Source organism: Oppia nitens, unplaced genomic scaffold (genome assembly GCF_028296485.1).
Source record: "Oppia nitens isolate AA-2021 unplaced genomic scaffold, nextdenovo-longstitch-racon4-pilon3 scaffold28_pilon_pilon_pilon, whole genome shotgun sequence".
Classification (NCBI taxonomy): Eukaryota; Metazoa; Arthropoda; class Arachnida; order Sarcoptiformes; family Oppiidae; genus Oppia; species Oppia nitens.
The window spans coordinates 1,102,501-1,122,500 of NW_026533208.1; the positions used below are offsets into that span (position 1 = coordinate 1,102,501).

Sequence of the window (20,000 nt, forward strand, 5' to 3'; positions counted from 1 at the left end):
TCTCTCTCTCTCTATATATATATATATATATATATATATTTCTTCAATGTCTATAAATGATTACAATTTTTTTTAGTTTTCAACAAAAAAAAATCAACTAAAACATGACAGTGTTTTTTAAATAGACAGAAAAAAAACTATATATAAATATTAAATTTATTATTGTTTTTTTTAAAAAAAAAAGTTTATTGTATTGTATTTAATCAATTTTTGTTTGTTTGAATTTAAAATATAAATAAATATTTTTACAACAAAAAAAAATAATTTATTTTTTCAAAAAATAAATTATAATTAAATTGAATTGTTTTAATGTAAAACAAAAAAAATCAATATTATTCTATATAAATAAAATAGTAATTAAAATAAATACAAAAATACTTAACACTATATATACTAGTAATCAATAATTGGTATTCAATAATATAATTAGAAAATTAATAAATCATTTTCACACCAAACATACGGTAACATTAAATAAAAAAAACTAACTGTCCATCAATTATATATATATATATATATATATAATTTAATAGTATATACAGTAATATTGTACTGTAATATACTGTACATCAATACATTATAGACAGTATATATACTGTAGTTTTTTGTTGTTTAGGGTATATATACAGTATATTTAATATGAATAGGGGAACAGTATGTTATCCTCTCAATAATAATAATAATATACATTATTATTACTATGTATGGTAGCTGAATATCATAACTGTATACTTCCGATTGGTTAACATTTATTATTATTATTATTATTATTATTATTATTGGGGTTAAAATAGGTTCACACAAATGGGTAATAATATAAGTATGTCATCGCTGTTATTGAAGGACGTGATTATGATTGAAGACTATGTCATATATATATATATATATATATATATATGATTTATATATATATATACTGTACTGTATATATCAATATATATATAATATGTAATATAATATTATATATATATATATATATAAATCAGTGAAAAAAAATTTTCCACATTTTTTTCACTACAATTCTCTATTGAATAGACTCTAGGATTCAAATAATTGAAAGATTTATAATCATTATATTGCTCTCCATTTCCATCAATATATAGTATATATTATATATTATATATCATTGTCTCTTAAAAAATATTTTTAGACTTTATTATATTTTATTATATATAAAAAAAATAAAAATTTTTAAATTTATATTTAGTATCTCTACATATTGTGTTARTGAATATATATATATTATATGAGTAATACTGTACAGTAATAATAATAATAATAATACTATTGACTACTATAATATTACAATTGAAAATGTATATTTGATTTTTTGAGTTCAAAATTTTTTTTGTCACCAATAAAATCCATATAATCTGCATATAAATACATTTGATGATGAAATAAATAGATAAAATTGATATATATATACAGATAAATAGATAGATAGATAGAGAGATAAATAAATTTATTCATATATTTTTTTATATCATAAGTTTTTTTTTTGTTGTGAATTACATTATGCGATAATACAATATATAATACTTGAATAATGTTAAACAATATATATATATATATATTATTTTATTAATTATAATCAAAAAATAGTTTTATTTTTTCAATATTTTTACCAGAATTGTTAATTAATAAATTGTTTTTATTTTTGTTTAATTGGGGGTAAAAATATATTTATAAAATTTTAAATAAATAACCAAAAATTAATATATACTGTATATTATAGTAATTTTTTTCATCCAATAAAAATTACATAAAGTTACATAACATTTGATTCAGTATTTAATATATTATATATATAACAAAAAAAATCAATATAAACTTTATTTAATCCAGGTCATATGTCTATTGCACACACACACACACACTTAATTATAATTAAAATCTTTTTTTTATATAATAATAATAAATAAATCTATGATATTCAATACATTACACACACACACACACACACAGTATAATTATAATAGATGTTTTTTAATTAAATAATTAATTATTTAAAAACAATTATTCAAATCACAATTAATAATAATACAGTATAATATATATAAATTTATATACAGTATATATAGTGTATAGTATCCCATATTGATAATTATTATTATCGCATATAACAATACAGTATATAATTTATATAATAATTAATTGTGCTTTTATCATAATAAGCTCATTATTATTATATTATATTATATAATATTTAAGTTGAATTGAATATATATATATATATATATATATATACAGTATATAAGGTATATATGCATACAGTATATCTTAATTAACATAAACATTTAAATAAGCATAAAAACACATTTATTTTGAATATTTATAAATATAGCTAATCTAATAAAAATAAATGAAACTAATAATTTAGTAATGGTAACTGACATATAAATTATATAACATGCATAATATTTAATTTAACGTTAAAACAATTTTTTAAAAATTTTTTTTGATAATTTATTAGTGTTAAAATAGGCTTTAAATATATATATATATATATAATAAAAACATTTTAGTCACACACACGTATTAATAGTTTAAAAATAATAATAAAAATAATTTTCTACAATTTACAGTACAATCTGATATATATATATATTGTTATATATATATAGTATTATAAGGATATTAAAAACCATTAAAAAAACCTCTAAAAACCAAATGGTTATATCATATATGATTAAGTTATTTATTTTTATGTGTATTTCAATTTAATGGTGTTTTAAAATTGTTTGGTTAACTTACTTACTATTTTTATTTTATTTTAGTTAGTTTTTTCATACAATTTAGTAGCAATTTTAAGCATTAATTTATAATTTATATATAATGCTATTTTGCAGTATAATTGAATTATTTAGTTATTTAGTAACAAATACACACAAAAAAAAATCTAAACTTAAAATAAAATAAATATAACTTAAAATAATAATAAAATAATGTTTTTTTTCATTAAAACAAAAATAAACCAAAATATTAGATAAAACTTTATTAATATATATCTATATATATTATGGTTTATATATATAAATTTAAAATTATCTCTTTTTTAACAAAAAAAATGTTAGATATAAAATAAAAACAAATGTTCAATATATATATATATATATATACTATTTATATAAATATATTTATTATTTTTATTGTAAGTATTATTAGCTACATATACATTGTATATATATATATTTTATTTTTTTTTTAAAAAAGTCATTTATACTGTATATACTGTGTGTGTATATATATATACAGTATATACTCTATATATTGTATATAAACAATGATATTGTGAATTGATTTTATTAGTTATATTATAGGGCTGTAGACCTAACAATAGGATTATATTATACATAACAATAACTATCAGTTATCTCTCAACCATAGATTTACTTTATATTATATATATATATTACTAGTATATATATATATATATATAGAAATTTATATAAAAATAATAATTTTTAATCTGTTTTTTTTGTGAATATTATTATTGTTATTATATTTTTTTAGACAACATTTTTGAAAGTTATTTTTTTGTTGTATTGTTGTTGTTGTTAACAATTTTAATCATCAAACAAAAAATTAAATGCTAGTTTAACATCTAAATCATTTAATGCTAATTAATTAACTTTTTTTTTAAAAATATAGTTAACTATAATATATGATCTTATTTTTTAATTTTTTGAAATTTCCAAAAAAAAATATATATATTAAAATATTTTGTTGTTGTTTTGTTAGCTAAATAATAATAATAATAACAAAAAATATATGATATAATAGTTATATTATAGCAGAATATGTTATACAGTGAAAACAAACCGGTTTTATATATATATATATATATATGTATAAAGAATATGTAATGCAGTGAAACAAAACATCTCTTTTATTTCAACAAAAAAACTAAACTATTCATTGAAATACTCGTTAACTATAAAGTGATTTATTATTATTTTAGTTTTTTTATTATTATTTTTTTATAACTAAATGCAGTTTATTAATACAGTAAAGCCTACATTATATTACATTATATAATTTTTAAGTGTTTTATTTTATGAAATTATAATTTTTCAAAAAAAATTAACAAATGTTTTAATTGAAAATAATTTATAAACAATATTTTTTGATAACACAAAAAAATCTGTGTTTCTTTGAAATTAATTAATTATTAAATGCATAATTAATTTACATAATATATATATATATTAAATTTTTTAATTAACAATTTAAAAACTTATTATATAATAATTCTTATTTTTTATAGACAACTAAATAATAATAATAATAATAATAATAAACGTTTGATAAGTTAATTTAGTTGTTAATAAAAWACCAATTGCTGTTATATATATATATATATAAAATGTGAATTTAATGATCCGATTTAATTGTGACATTACTTTTTACCACCAATTTGTGTGTATGTATGTGTGTGTGTGTGTATGTGAGTGTGTGTATGTGTGTGTGTATGTGTGTATGTATGTGTATGTATGTGTATGTATGTATGTGTGTGTATGATGAGAGCCAAACCATGATGACYATCTATCTCTCTCTCTCTCTCTCTCTCTCTCTCTCTCTCTCTCTCTCTCTCTCTCTCTCTCTCTCTCTATTACTGTGTCGAGAAAAGGGATGTCTATATCTACTGTATATATKTTTGTTGTCGACAATATATATATATTTAGCCGTTTCCTACCGTTTCAGGCGCTACACGTATATACAGTATATAATATAATATTATACTGTATATTACAGTACAGTACACACACACACACACTGTTGAGTGTCTGTGTGTGTGTGTGTAATGTCGTCTCAAAGGTGTCATAAAAAAATCTCTGAGATTTTTATATTCACTGCCATTAATGGCTATACTCTACAGTATATATATATATATATAGTTTTTAAGGATACCATTGAATCCATACATCAATGAATCCATCTTTTTATTTGTTGTTGTTGTTGTTATGTGCTCTCAATTCCTTATATATATATTGTATATAAAACTATATACTGTATATATATATATATATATATATTGATATAAATTGGGTTATTGATAGACAAACACTTAGTTCATGTATTTGATGCTATATTTTATCAGTTGTRTTGTATCAGTATATATATATATATATATATATATATATATATTTACTGTATGTATGTGTGTCTGACTATGTTTTTTTTATATGTATGGATAAAAAATATCTAAAAAAAATATCTATAAATTGTCGCCGAAAATAAAGTCATATTACTGTAGCACACAATCTCTCTCTCTCTCTCTCTCTCTCTCTCTCTCTCTCTCTCTCTGTCTGTCTTTCATACATACAATGCTAATGCTTATCGCATATACAGTACTAAACACTGTATACATGTTTACAATAAAAACATAATATAATGCAACTATTTTTTTGTGTTATATTGAGAATAATAACTATATATATAATACAAGAATTGCTATCATTTTTTTTGCTGATATTTTGTTACTTATAGTATACTAAAAGATATAATAAAATAATAATAATAATAATAAWAAAAATAACGACAGAAAACATAAAACAGATCACAATTTGTTTGTGTGTATGAGATATAGTATATATATATATATATATATATATATATATATAATATGTTTTAAGATAATGTAGACTATATTGTTTAAAAAAAAAGTTACCAAAAAAATAGTATATATATTAATATATATATGTTRTTGTTGTTGTTGTYGTTGTTGTTGTAATGTCATTGTGTTAATGCATRGCATAAGTCTASTGATGTTAGACCCCCTGAAAAAATAYATGTCATATATATATATATATAAAGAAAAATATTTCAGTCTATGATTTTTGAATTTTAAGTAGTTTTTTCATATTTTTTAAAGATTTTTATTTTTATATATTTTTATGATATGTATGACATAACACATCATATGTCGACAATRGGATTAAATAATAGCCCAATTTATATTATTTTATATATATATACATATATATAKAKATATATATATTATGTTGGTTACCAATTCATAGGGTTGGTGTATATACTGTATATATAMTRTATATAGTATATAATAGGCGTAACATACATACATTTAACACATAACTTATATACTTATATATATATATATATATATATATTGTATATACCATTAAATATATTAACCCATTTTTCTTATATGATATACGGCTCGTATGATTTTTTTTTTTTATATACAGTATATATATATTTTTTGATAAATATGTACACTGTATATGATACAGTAGTTGTACTGTAAATTGTACATAACATTAGATGATATACTGTAGTGTATGTATATATATATATTGTATATATACAGTATGTATAGTATGTATAAAACTATTAAATGTAATGAAAATTTTTGTTGTAGTTTATTGTCTTTTTTAATATATGTGTTACAAATTTATTTTTTAAAAAAAATCATTCAAACATTGATTTATTTATTACATTTTATAGATAGACAAATGTCACCAAAAAAAAATTTTTTTTTACACAAAATAGCTTAAAGCTATTTTGATAGCCTTTTTTATATTTATGCAAAAAAAATACATATTATTTGAGGACCAATACTATATATATATATATTGAATATATATATTATTAAAATGTATATTATATAACTATTAGACCATAATCATCATTATGAATACAATATAGTATTATATATATATATAGATGTCTTTATATTGTGTTATTATATATATCTATATTATGTATTTGAAAAAGTCTATATATATATATATTATGTATGTTATGTAAGATTACAATACTAACGATATTTTATATATATATATATACAATAATAATAATTTATTGTCACAAATATTGGTCTCACGTATCTGTGTGTGTGTGTATGTGTGTGTGTGTGTGTGTGTGTGTGTGTGTAATATATGTGTTTTGTTTATATTACATTATATACATATCTGTATTATATAGATATATAATATATTTGTCCCAATAATAATAAACACATAACAAAAAAATATAACTAAATGATTGAATGTCACCAAAAAAAATCTAAAAAAAACCCTAAACTCACTTAACATTATATTTGTGTATATAATATATATACAGTATATATGTTTAGTAATGTATACTAAATTTTTTTTTTTTTGGTATAAATTATTATTATTATTATTAATAGTATTTTTGTCAAAATACATATAAATATATATAGATTTAATGTTTCTATTAAAAACATTGTGTGTGTAATAACATAATACTGTAATCCAAAAAAAAAWAATATATATATATATAAAAACTAAAAACATTTTAACATTTATTTTTTCATTTCCTTTTTTATATAATAATATTATTATTAATAATAATAATATCTATAATTTGCACAGACTTTGCTCTCTCTCTCTCTCTTTCTCTCTCTCTCTCTCTCTCTCTCTCTCTCTTTCATTGATTTATATATATTGTTATTAAAATTTTTTTTATGTTTTTTTGCAAAACTATTACTACTGTATTATAATATTATTAATATATATATATTTATGTTTAACACACACACACACACACACACACACACACACACACACCGACACTCATATACTAGTCTAGTCTTTAGCTTTAATCTACTCAACGATTTTAGATCTCTCTCTCTCTCTCTCTCTCTCTCTCTCTCTCWCTCTCTCACTCACTCACTCACTCACTCACTCACTCACTCACTCACTCACTCACTCACTCACCCACTCACTCACACATTCACTCACTCACTATTTATCTATTTTTCTTTCTATCATTTTTAGTAGTAGTAGTAGTAGTATTAGTAATAGTAGTGATCTCTTATTTAATACACTTTAAGCTCATCCACTATATACTACTGTATATATACAATATATGTATAGCTCACACACACACACACACACACACACACACACACACACACACACACACACACATGTAATAGTAGTGAACATCAACAAAAATTTTTATGGTCTCCCCATTGTTTTATCATTGATTTTCTAGCGCTTTCTCAAATTGAAATCAATGAATTCAATTTTCTAGTGTTTTATATACAATATATACAATATATATATATATATATATATATTTACAGAAATTTACAGTCAGTATTGTAGCTAAAAATTTTTGTTTGAACCAAATAAGGCGCTTATATAACTGGGAGTGCATTACAAACAACATTATACTAAATCCAATACATTTATATACTGTATATGTGTGTAATATAGACTAATACTAAATACTAAACAGTGTATACATATATATACAAGATATATATCAATATATTATACAAGTTATACATTATATATATCATAGTATATATATGTGTTGTGTTATATAATGGGATGCATTGTTTGCGCTGTCTTTTTAGTTTTCACGTATTTTTTTGTATTATTTGTATTTTCATTATTATTATTATTATTTTCATCCATTGAATATAATATAAAACACCATTTATAAGTACAGTATATACAGTATATATTATATATATATATATATATATAATGTGTCGGCTATTCATCCGTTATAAAAGGTTTTAACTATCTATTTGAATGACAAATACTCTCTCTCTCTCTCTCTCTTTCTTTCTCTCTCTCTCTCTCTCTCTCTCACTCACTCACTCACTCACTCACCCACTAACTAACTAAGTGTGTGTTTGAATAGATATTATTTGTTAGTGTTATTTAAAAAATGAATTAAAATTTTTCAACACTTTATTATTAGTATTATTACTACAATTACTAATAATATAGAGTACTATACATCCTATTAAATACTATACTAGAAAATACAATAATATATATATATTCTCTCTCTCTCTCTCTCTCTCTCTCTCTCTCTCTCTCTCTCTCTCTCTAATGCTGTTTAGCTTTTAAAGTGCAGTATTTATTTTATATATATATATATATATATATATATATATATATATATACAATACATTAGAGTTATTGTAATGAGATTCACAATATATATAAGAGAGAGTGATAGTGAGAGAGAGAGAGAGAGAGAGAGAGAGAGAGAGAGAGAGAGAGAGAGAGATTCACCAGTTTTTTTAGCGCCAATTCCCCAGCAATTCAAGTCAAATGATTGATGCATTTGTTTTACATTTTACCCCCCAATTGAAGACACACATAGTAAATGTCTTTTTGTTTGATTTAATCAATATGTTTCCTATTTATCTTAGTTTTTTTTATATTATTTTATTATTTGTAGCAAAATATATATATAAATATATAGAAAAATAAAGGATACAAAATAAACCTTTTATTTCGTTTAAGAGATTCAATACAAATATATATTTATATACACACATACACTGTATATATTATTCATCAATTTATATATACATATAGAGAATATTCTGTATATATATATATATAAATTTATTTTCTCTTTTTGAACATTTATATATATATATATATATATTCTATATAAATGTAGTTTAAATTCAAAAGAAATATTTGATTTGATTTTATTTTTTCGTTCAAATTAACTATTTATAAGTTAAATACAATTTTAATGTCATTTCCTTACGGGTGTGTCGTCGATATCTGTACTTAACGTTTATATATATATATATATATATATAATATATTTTTTAATGCTCTCTCTCTCTCTCTCTCTCTCTAATAAAATAAATAGTTTTTATATATACTGTATATATATATATATATATATATATATATATATATGTCTTGGATTTCTTGGCATTCAAAGGATACATTTAAACACACATTTTTTTAAGGATCAATAAAGTGAAGGAAAAAAAATCTTAATAATATAAAAAAAATAAATAAATATAAATAAAAACTAAATACAGTTAAACACACAAATAAATAGATTAATGACGACATGACATAATAATAAATGAATAAATAAATGAATGAATAAATGAATGAATTGTTTTTCCTCTCTTTCTCTCTCTCTCTCTCTCTCTCTCTCTCTCTATACTTAACCAAAAAAAATAAACTAAATATATATATATATACGAAAAACATATACAATGTTTGTTTTTAATGAAATAAACACAAAACAAAATAATGTTTAAAGATATACAATATATATATATATAACAACATCATCAACAAAAATACAACAAACAAACAAAAAAATAGCAATAGATTTTAGTGTATGTAATTTGTGTGTAAATTTAGTTGTTATCCAATATATGTTAATTATATATAATATATATATATTATTTATATATAGTGTATGCCTATGCCTGTTAGTGCATACATACTATATATATATCAATATACAAATAGGTAGCGAAAAAAAACATTAGCAAAATTGCTAACCAAAAAATATATATACTTATATACACTATATATTAAAGTATATACTGTACTAGTATTATATATTTAATATAAAATTTTTTTATTTATTTATTTTCTCTCTACAAAAACGTGTGTCATTTAAATTACTGTAGATTTATTCGTGTCTATGTATATGTATATATGTGTGTGTGTATATATATATGTGTGTGTGTATGTGTGTGTGTATGTGTATATGTGTGTATGTGTATATGTATGTGTAAGTATGTGTATATGTATGTGTGTGTATGTGTATATGTTTGTGAGAGTGTGTGTGAGTGTGTATGTGTATATTTATATATGTGTGTGTATGTGTGTGTATGTGTGTGTATGTGTGTGTATGTATGTGAGTGTGTGTGTGTGTGTTTATGTGTGTTTGAGTATGTATGTGTGTGTGTGTGTTTGTGTGAATCACAAATTGTTTTTTATTTTATATTATATATATATTTTTGTTAAAATAAAAACTATATAAATAATTTATTATTATTATTAATAATAAAATATTTAGGCATACATTATACATAAGATATGTTTTTATTATTATTATTTGTATTATTATTATGAAAACAAAAGTAAATAAAATATAAAATCATAAAAGAGATAAAATAAAGAGTATTATTGTTATAATAACTTAAATGATTTTATGTAAAGTTTTAAATAAATAATTAAATAAATAAATAAATTTTCATTATTTTCATATAATACCTGTATATACTGTATATACGGTATGTAAACTATAATTTAATTAATATGAATATCATTTTATACATGATTTAATAATAATAATAATAATACTAAAAGATTTAATACTAAATATTTTATGTTATATTTTGATGAGTACTGTACTCATCAAACAAAATAATTTTAATTAATTTTAAATATACAGTAATATTAATAGTAATTATTATAACTAATAGTTTTTCAACAAAAAAAAATATTTGAATTAATTTGAAAATTTTTGTACACATAATAAAAGTGAACACAATTTTATTTTATTTATTTTTTGTAGTTAATAAATATATTTATTGTTAAAAATGCATAAATAATTAATCTAAATATTTTAATTGGCATAGCTTATATATATATATATATATATATATATATATATAATATATAATATAATAGCACTTTAATAGATTAAATTAAATTTAAAATTTTTATATATATACATAAAATATATTATTTTAAAATCTATATATAAAATATATTACTTTAAAATATATATATATATAAAGTTTATATTAAAATCTCATAGGAATTCAATTTTCAAAAACAACTATTATCTCTATCATCGTATTGTAATTAATCAATTAAAAAGTTTTTATATAAAAAAAATAAAATTAAATATTTTGTTAATCGCTTAAATAGTTTCATTAAAAATTTATTAAATGGTATTTTTTTTAGTTGTTTGATATTTTTATTATTATTTCCAAGCAATTAAAATTTATTAATTAATTTGCTTTAAATTTTGTTTTAGAAAATAATTTAATTATTTTTAAATTGATAAAAGTTTTAATGAATTTTATTATTATTATTATTTTATATGTATAAATTTAAATAATAATAATAATAATAAAAAATCCTATTATATATTACTGTAATTTTCTTAAGTGTTTCAAAGATTAATCTTATTTTCAATAAACTATTATATTATTATTATTATATAATAGTTTAAAAAGTACTCATTAGTAGTATTAATATTAGTTTATGTTTTATTTTATTATTTTTTTGTGTAACACATATTGTTGAATAAAACTAAAATATTTCAATTATTTAGAGTTTAATGTAAATACTAATTGAGATTTAATTTTTTTGTTTGTATTTTTTTCTACTAAAATAAAGATTTATTATTTTTTTTATTTTAGACAAACATTTTTAAAATTTATAAAAAATATAAATATATTTTTTTTTATAAATTTACTGTTTTCTAATTAATTAGTATACCTTTTAAAAGTCTAATAATAAAACATATTTTTAGTCTAAAATTATATATATATTTGTTTTAATTTTAATGGATTTTATTTATTAGTAGTAAAAAAATTTAATAACTGTTTAACTAATGTTTTTTAATATAATTATAATTTATAGTCAATTAATTATTATTTGGAAATTAAAATTTATTATAGAATTTCTATATTAAAAAAAATCATATTTTTATTTTTAAAAAAATATTTAAAAGTTAACTCTAAATAAATTATTCAAAAAAAAACATTAAAATAAATTTTATAACAATATATTCTTGACTTTATTTTTTGTGATTAATTATAATATAATATATTGATTAAAAAAAATAAATAAATAATATTTAGTAATCTATTGCACACACAAATTAAGTATAAATTATTTTTGTTTTTTATTTTAAATCATAATATAATACTACAAATGAAAAAAAAACATTTATCTTATGTCACAATTATATACAGTATATATAATAATAAAAAAAAGACAAATATATTTTTTGGTCATTTATTATTATTTTTTACCCACAAAAAAATTACAGATATATTTAAGTATATTATTATTATTATTATATATAATTTATTTTTTTTTGTAATCATTTATATATGTGTGGTTATGTGGTTATATATATAGTATATAATATATATATATATATATATATAAATATATATTTATGTGATATTTAATATGATATACTGTATATCGTATATAATTTTTCTAATTCATTATATTGTAATAACTAGAGTATAGGTTATACTGTATGTTAAAATAAATTGCATGTAATAATAATAAATGCATAAAAAGTTAATGAGAAACACAAAAAAATTAATCTTAATTTTTTGTTTTAATACTTATGATTTAGTAGTAAACTCATTGAAAGAAAGAGAGAGAGAGAGATAGTTATAAGTAATAAAAATAAATAATAATAAAATCATTAATTAGATTTCACTGTTGAGTTTTAGCTAATATTATTCACTGATATAAATAAGACATAATTTTGTTTTTTTTCAGTGTTTTTATTGTTTTATGTTTATATAGCTTTTATTTATTGATTTATTTGTTTGTTTGACTAAATTAGTTCACAAAACAAAAAAGTTCAGTTAATTTACAGCAAATCAAAATAATTGTGATTACATTATATATGAATCATATAATATGATATATTGTATACTAAATATTAAGTTATATATATATAAATTATATAAATGTTTTATTATACTAAAAAAAATATTATATACTTTATATATTTAATATTAATTTTGTTTTGTCAACGGTTAGGATTTTTATTAATATAATTATTGATAACAAAAATAAAAATATATAATTATTATTGTATTTAATAATATGTTTTATTTTTTGAAAATTAAAATTTTTTGATTGCAGTTTATTATACCATGTATTGATATCTATTAGCATTTAAATAAATTATTTATTAAATATATAGATATATATATATATATATATATTGTATTAAACATTTACATTGATATACTTATATACAATTATTTTTATTAGAAATAATTTATTAGTTTATTGAGCAAAAAAATAAAACAAAACAAAAATCTCATTTATTTATTTCTATTGATTTATTTACAACAGCAACAAAAAATAAATAAATAAAATATATAATAATACAGTATTATAGGCCTATAAAATGTAAACTCATGTTTCAAGTGTTAGTTTTCCATTACAAGTGTTTAATTAATTAACTAATTATAATCTATATATATATATATATATATATATATATATATACAGAATATTCTGTAATATTCATTAATATTAAATTTATTATATATATATATATATATATTGTAAAAATATATATATAGAGAGAGAGAGTATGATTAACAACAACAAAACTTTTAATAGATTAACAATTTTGTGTGTTAATTATATTTTAAATGTGTTAACAAATATATATTTATATTCTAATACATAAACTTAAAAAATTGCCAAATACTTATCGTATATTATATATAATATATATAACTGTATATTTATTATCACTATTTGTATATTAATGTTTACTATTATAATAATAATAATAATAATTACAGTAACAAATGATGACTATACATATGTCCTCTATATATACTATATATATACACTATATATGTATGATATTATTTATATGCTTGGGTTAGGTCTTACATAATATAAGTTTTAGAGAGAGAGAGAGAGAGAGAGAGAGATAATGAGCAGAAAACATGGATGAAATGATGCCGCAGACCATACATATGTATATTATATATGGAAAGAGAGAGAGAGAGAGCCCATATGAATGTATAAGCTATTTACTGCACTGTTATGTTTATTACAGTGTGGGTGAGTGAGTGAGTGTGTGTGAGAGAGAGAGAGAGATAGAGAGAGACCTAACTTATTGTGTATATATTGTGCACTCATTTTCCCAATGGATAAGTGAAGCCAAGCGCTCACATCTATTAACTCAATATATGGTATATATATATAGTATTATTCAGTAATGCATTTATTTCATTGAATGCCTAAACAAAATTCCATACAATATATATATAGATTCTGTTATATATATATAATATACTAAACATAGAAAAAAAATTTATTATCACTTTTAATGTTTAATATTACAGTTATGAGAGAGAGAGAGAGAGAGAGAGAGAGAGAGAGAGAGACTCTATGTGTCTGTAAGTGTCGCACACATTATAAATCAAATAWACTGTATATATATATATATATATAAATATCACAAATTTTTATAGATCAASAAGATTATGTAAAAACATTTAGCAATTTTATCTATATATATATAGATATATAGATAGATATACTGTATATCTAAATATTATAAAATGTTTTTTGATATTTTTGTGAGTTTATATTTTCTGTTAAAAATACATATAATATACTTATATATATATATACTTATATATATATATATATTATATATCTCATAATGTGTTACCCAATGGAGCTTTTGATAACATAACTCTATTCAAGTGTCAATCACTACTCTATATATTATAGTTTAAAAATAAAATAATAGATAAAATAAATGCAAAAATASTTTTTGTTGAAAATAATACATATATTTTATCCATAAATATTTTAATGGAAAACAAACTTTTTGTTGTATAGTTGTTTTAAATATTTAAATATTTAAAAAAATAATATTTTGTTTAATGTATTGTAATAATATCTAATTAACAAAAAAAATAAAAATATAGTTTTATAAAACAAATTGGATAATCAAATATACTATATATATATATAATAAGAGAGAGAGAGAGAGAGAGAGAGAGAGAGAGAGAGAGAGAGAGAGAGAGAGAGAGAGAGAGAGAKAATAAAAATAAAATTTTATTTTATTATCTATAAATGTATTTTGTTATTAAGTTTCATAATAATAATAATAATATTAATATTAAATTATTGTATATACAGTACAATAAATTTATACTAAAAATTTTCTACTGATAATAACTATAATAATGTATAATAATTCATATGAATTTATTTTATAAATTTTATATATTATATATTTTGTTTGTTAATTCTCTGGTGAGTGAGAGAGAGAGAGAGAGAGAGAGAGAGAGAGAGAGAGAGAGAGAGACTAATATTTTTAAAAAATAAAAATCAAATGGCATTTTGTTGTTTTGTGTTAAGCAAATCAAAAATAATAAAATAAAATAAAATAAAACTAATTCATGTGTAATGTATTCAACAACAAAAAAATATTTATTATCAACTTTTTTTTATTTATATTTCAAAATTTTTCATATTTATATTATACATATATATATATCAGTCATATATATATATATATATATATATTATAACAAAAAGTATAAAAAACATAACTAACTTTTTATATTATATATATATATATTTATTTGCATCAATAACTTTTCCATTTTGATTAAACATTTTTTTTTGTATTTTTGTGTTGAATAAGGCATTAAAAAATACTACAGGTTTTCTTAACACACACACATACATACATACACACACACACACATACATACACACATACACACCCATACACACACACATATACACACATACACACAAATACACATACACACACATACACACACACACACACACACACACATACATACACACATACACACACATACACACACACACACACATACACACACACACACACACACACACACATACACACACACMCATACACACACACATATACACACAYACACACACATACACACACATACACACACACACACACACACACACACACACATAACTCAGGGCTTTAATAGCTAAATACCATTGACTATTTTATTTTTGATGATACCATATAATACTATATTTTTATTTCTGAGAGCACAGTGAGGAAAGGGATCAAAATTATCTGTGTGTGTGTGTGTAATGTGTTCACACTTTTACACACAGTCCTTATCTYCWCTAATTTTMTCTCACCCACTCACTCACTCTCCCATTCAAGTGAGTGAACCGTTAGGTTTTTTTTCTGAGTCTCAAAACCAATGAGAAATATAACCCTTTATTTTATTTTGCTGTTATCATCAGTTTTTGTTGTTGTTTTGCTATGACTTTCACAGTTTGTAAAGGTTTTTCAACGTATTATTATTAAAGCTTATGTATGTGTGTGTATATGTGTGTGTATGTGTGTGTATGTGTGTGTATGTGTGTGTATGTGTGTGTATGTGTGTGTATGTGTGTGTATGTGTGTGTGTGTATGTTTGTGAGTGTAGTTTGTCTATGTATGTATGTATCTATGTATGTATATATATATGTGTGTGTATGTATGAGTGTGTGTATGTATGAGTGTGTATGTATGTGTGTATGTATGTATGTATGTGTATCTATGTGTGTGTGTGTGTGTGTATACCGGTATATACAGGTTAGACACTACTGTCTCTATACAAATGTGTTATCAGTTAGTAGTAGTAGTAGTAGTAGTAGAGTATTAACAGTAAAATTTTAGGATTGGATACAAAGTTTTTCAACAACAAAAAAAAGTTACTTTTTTCATCATCAAACAAACAGTTTAATTGTTTAGTCAATTCATTGACACAAACAGATAGATAGACAGTCAGACACTTTTGTGTCTATATATATATATATATACTGTACTTTCATTATTAAAGCTACCTTTCCTTACTTACTCTCTAAGTTATACAACAGTTAATAGCAATTTTTTTTTCTCAATCAATCGCTTAACCAATATATTTATATAATACTGTTTAAGTTACACACAAACACACACATACATACACACACACATACATACATACATACATACATACATACATACATACATACATACATACATACATACATACATACATACATACATACATACATACATACATACATACATACATACACACACACACACACACACACACACACACACACACACACACACACACACACAGTATTTTGTCGTTTATTTTTATTTTACTTAAAGAAGTTTTCTTTCAATTACTTGAAATTATATTTGAAGTAAATTTATGAATCTTTAGAGAGAGAGAGAGAGAGAGAGAGAGAGAGAGAGAGAGAGAGAGAGAGAGAGAGAGAGAGTAAGAGTTTTCATTACAATAGTATTAAAAAGCTGTGAAAATAAATAAATAAAAAGTTAAAAGTATTTTTATCTTTTAAAAAAAAATCTACTTTTCATTTGCAAAACTTTTTTTTTAACTACAAATTGTAACAAATAGAGCGTTAAAAATAAGTTTTTTAAATAAAAAGTTTTTATTTTATTTTTCTTAATAAACTTTATTTTTTCCTCTCTCTCTCTCTCTCTCTCTCTCTCTCTCTCTCTCTCTCTTTGTATATATATTTTTAACACTCAAATCCTATAATATATAAATTTTATGTTGAAAGCAACAACAAAAAAMAGATATAATATTACAGTATATTATATATTAATACTTGAAAAACTTRTATATAATTTTGATGAAAATGAAAACTCAAATAAAAAATAAAATATAAAATCATTGAATTTGTTTGAGTGGATCACTGACTGAATGAGTGAGTGAGTGGGTGAGTGAGTGAGTGAGTGAGTGAGTGAGTGAGTGAATGAAAGATAGATTTTTATGTCTGAATTTAATGAACGACAATATACTAAATAATAATAATAATAATGAATCAGTTCTTCAATTATGTCATCGTTTTGTTGGATTAAGAGTAAGAAGAAGATGATGACTGTCTGTATAGAAATAAAATGGTTTTACTCTCTCTCTCTCTCTCTCTCTCTCTCTCTCTCTCTCTCTCTCTCTCTCTCTCTCTCTCTCTCTCTCTCTCTTTCATACTGTTGCCTATCAATAGTGCCATCAATACTATTAGTCAAGTCATCACTGAATTACTTTTTATATACAGTATATTATTATTATATATAATGTTTATATATATATATATATATATATATAATACATGATGTGATCAATACTGTACAGTATATATACTGTATATACTTTATATACAGTATATAACTTTATATATATATATATTTAATTATATATTTAATGACTGACCAGTGTACATTTGATTAATGTGTATTACAAAACATTTAGTGTATATGTGTGTGTATTTATGTGTGTRTGTGTGTGTGTGTGTGTGTGTGTGTGTATGTATGTATGTGTGTGTGTGTGTACTGTATTGTATTAATCTAACCAACAAACTAATGAAATAAAAACTAAATTAATTAATTATATATATATAAAAAATCACTGATTAATTATAGTTTATTTTAATTATATTAAAAAGTTTCAACATTTGATACAGGACAATTGACATTATGTCAAAAAAAAATMAATCAATCAATTACTAAACTAAAATATTAATGAAATAATTTATTTTATAATTATTTTTATTTATTATGTGACAAATAATTTTGTTTCAATTAATATGAAAGTTATAGATATAATAATAATTAAAAAATAATAACTTGAAATAACTTATATTATTAATTAATTAATTTTTAATATACTTTAAATTTATTTATTTATAATAATAATAATAATAATATTTATATATATTTTTTTTAATTGCACATCAATTTTAGGTCACGGCAATAGGCCGCGTACTGCCGAAGGCAAACTGGCCACTATTGCCTACGCTATTGTCGGCATACCATTAATGTTGGTATTTTTGGCCAACATTGGCAAACTGTTGGCCACTAGCCTAAAATCACTGTACAGTTATTGCTGTAATTGCTCAAGTAGTGAGTCGGCAGCGGCCGCGGCCGCAGCTGCCGGTGCCAGTGGTGGTRCTGGCCTATTGGGTAACGGCGGCGGTGACCATCACGCCCATCATCACCTACACGATCACTATCACGTTCATCATATTGCCCTCAACGATGTTAGTCCCGGTGGTGGTGTAGGAGGMGGYGTCGGTGGCGGTGGCGGAAACGGTGGTCATCTAATTCATTGTAACTCTACGGGCGGTGGTGGAGGCGGCGGAGTCGGTGACCCCTATCGACAGGCAAAATGCTACACAACGTGCAACTCTAACTCCAGGGGTGGTGGTGTCGGTGATCATTACGGTTTGGGCACCGGCGGTATGGAAGCCGAAACTAAAATATGTACGGCCGGTGTMGTCGATTTGGCCGATCATCAGCATCATCAGTGTACCGGTGCTGGTGGTGTTGGTGGCGGTACMCTAAATCGGTCTAACCATCACTCACACCATTCAATACTACGTAACGCTACACCMGTGTCCACTACCATTGGCGGCGGCGGTATCCACGACACTAACACTCTCGACCTGATGAAC

General features: G+C 21.3%; 1 protein-coding gene across 1 annotated transcript in view; it reads left to right on the forward strand.

The window, feature by feature from the left end:
- Positions 1 to 20,000, forward strand: part of LOC128954665 (uncharacterized) — a 46,357-nt gene that overhangs the window by 23,415 nt on the left and 2,942 nt on the right. Inside the window, exon 3 of the mRNA XM_054300268.1 lies at positions 19,291 to 20,000. This exon is cut by the window's right edge and continues 269 nt beyond it. Within this exon, the coding sequence (XP_054156243.1) occupies positions 19,291 to 20,000 (710 nt within the window). The remainder of the gene's footprint in view (positions 1 to 19,290) is intronic.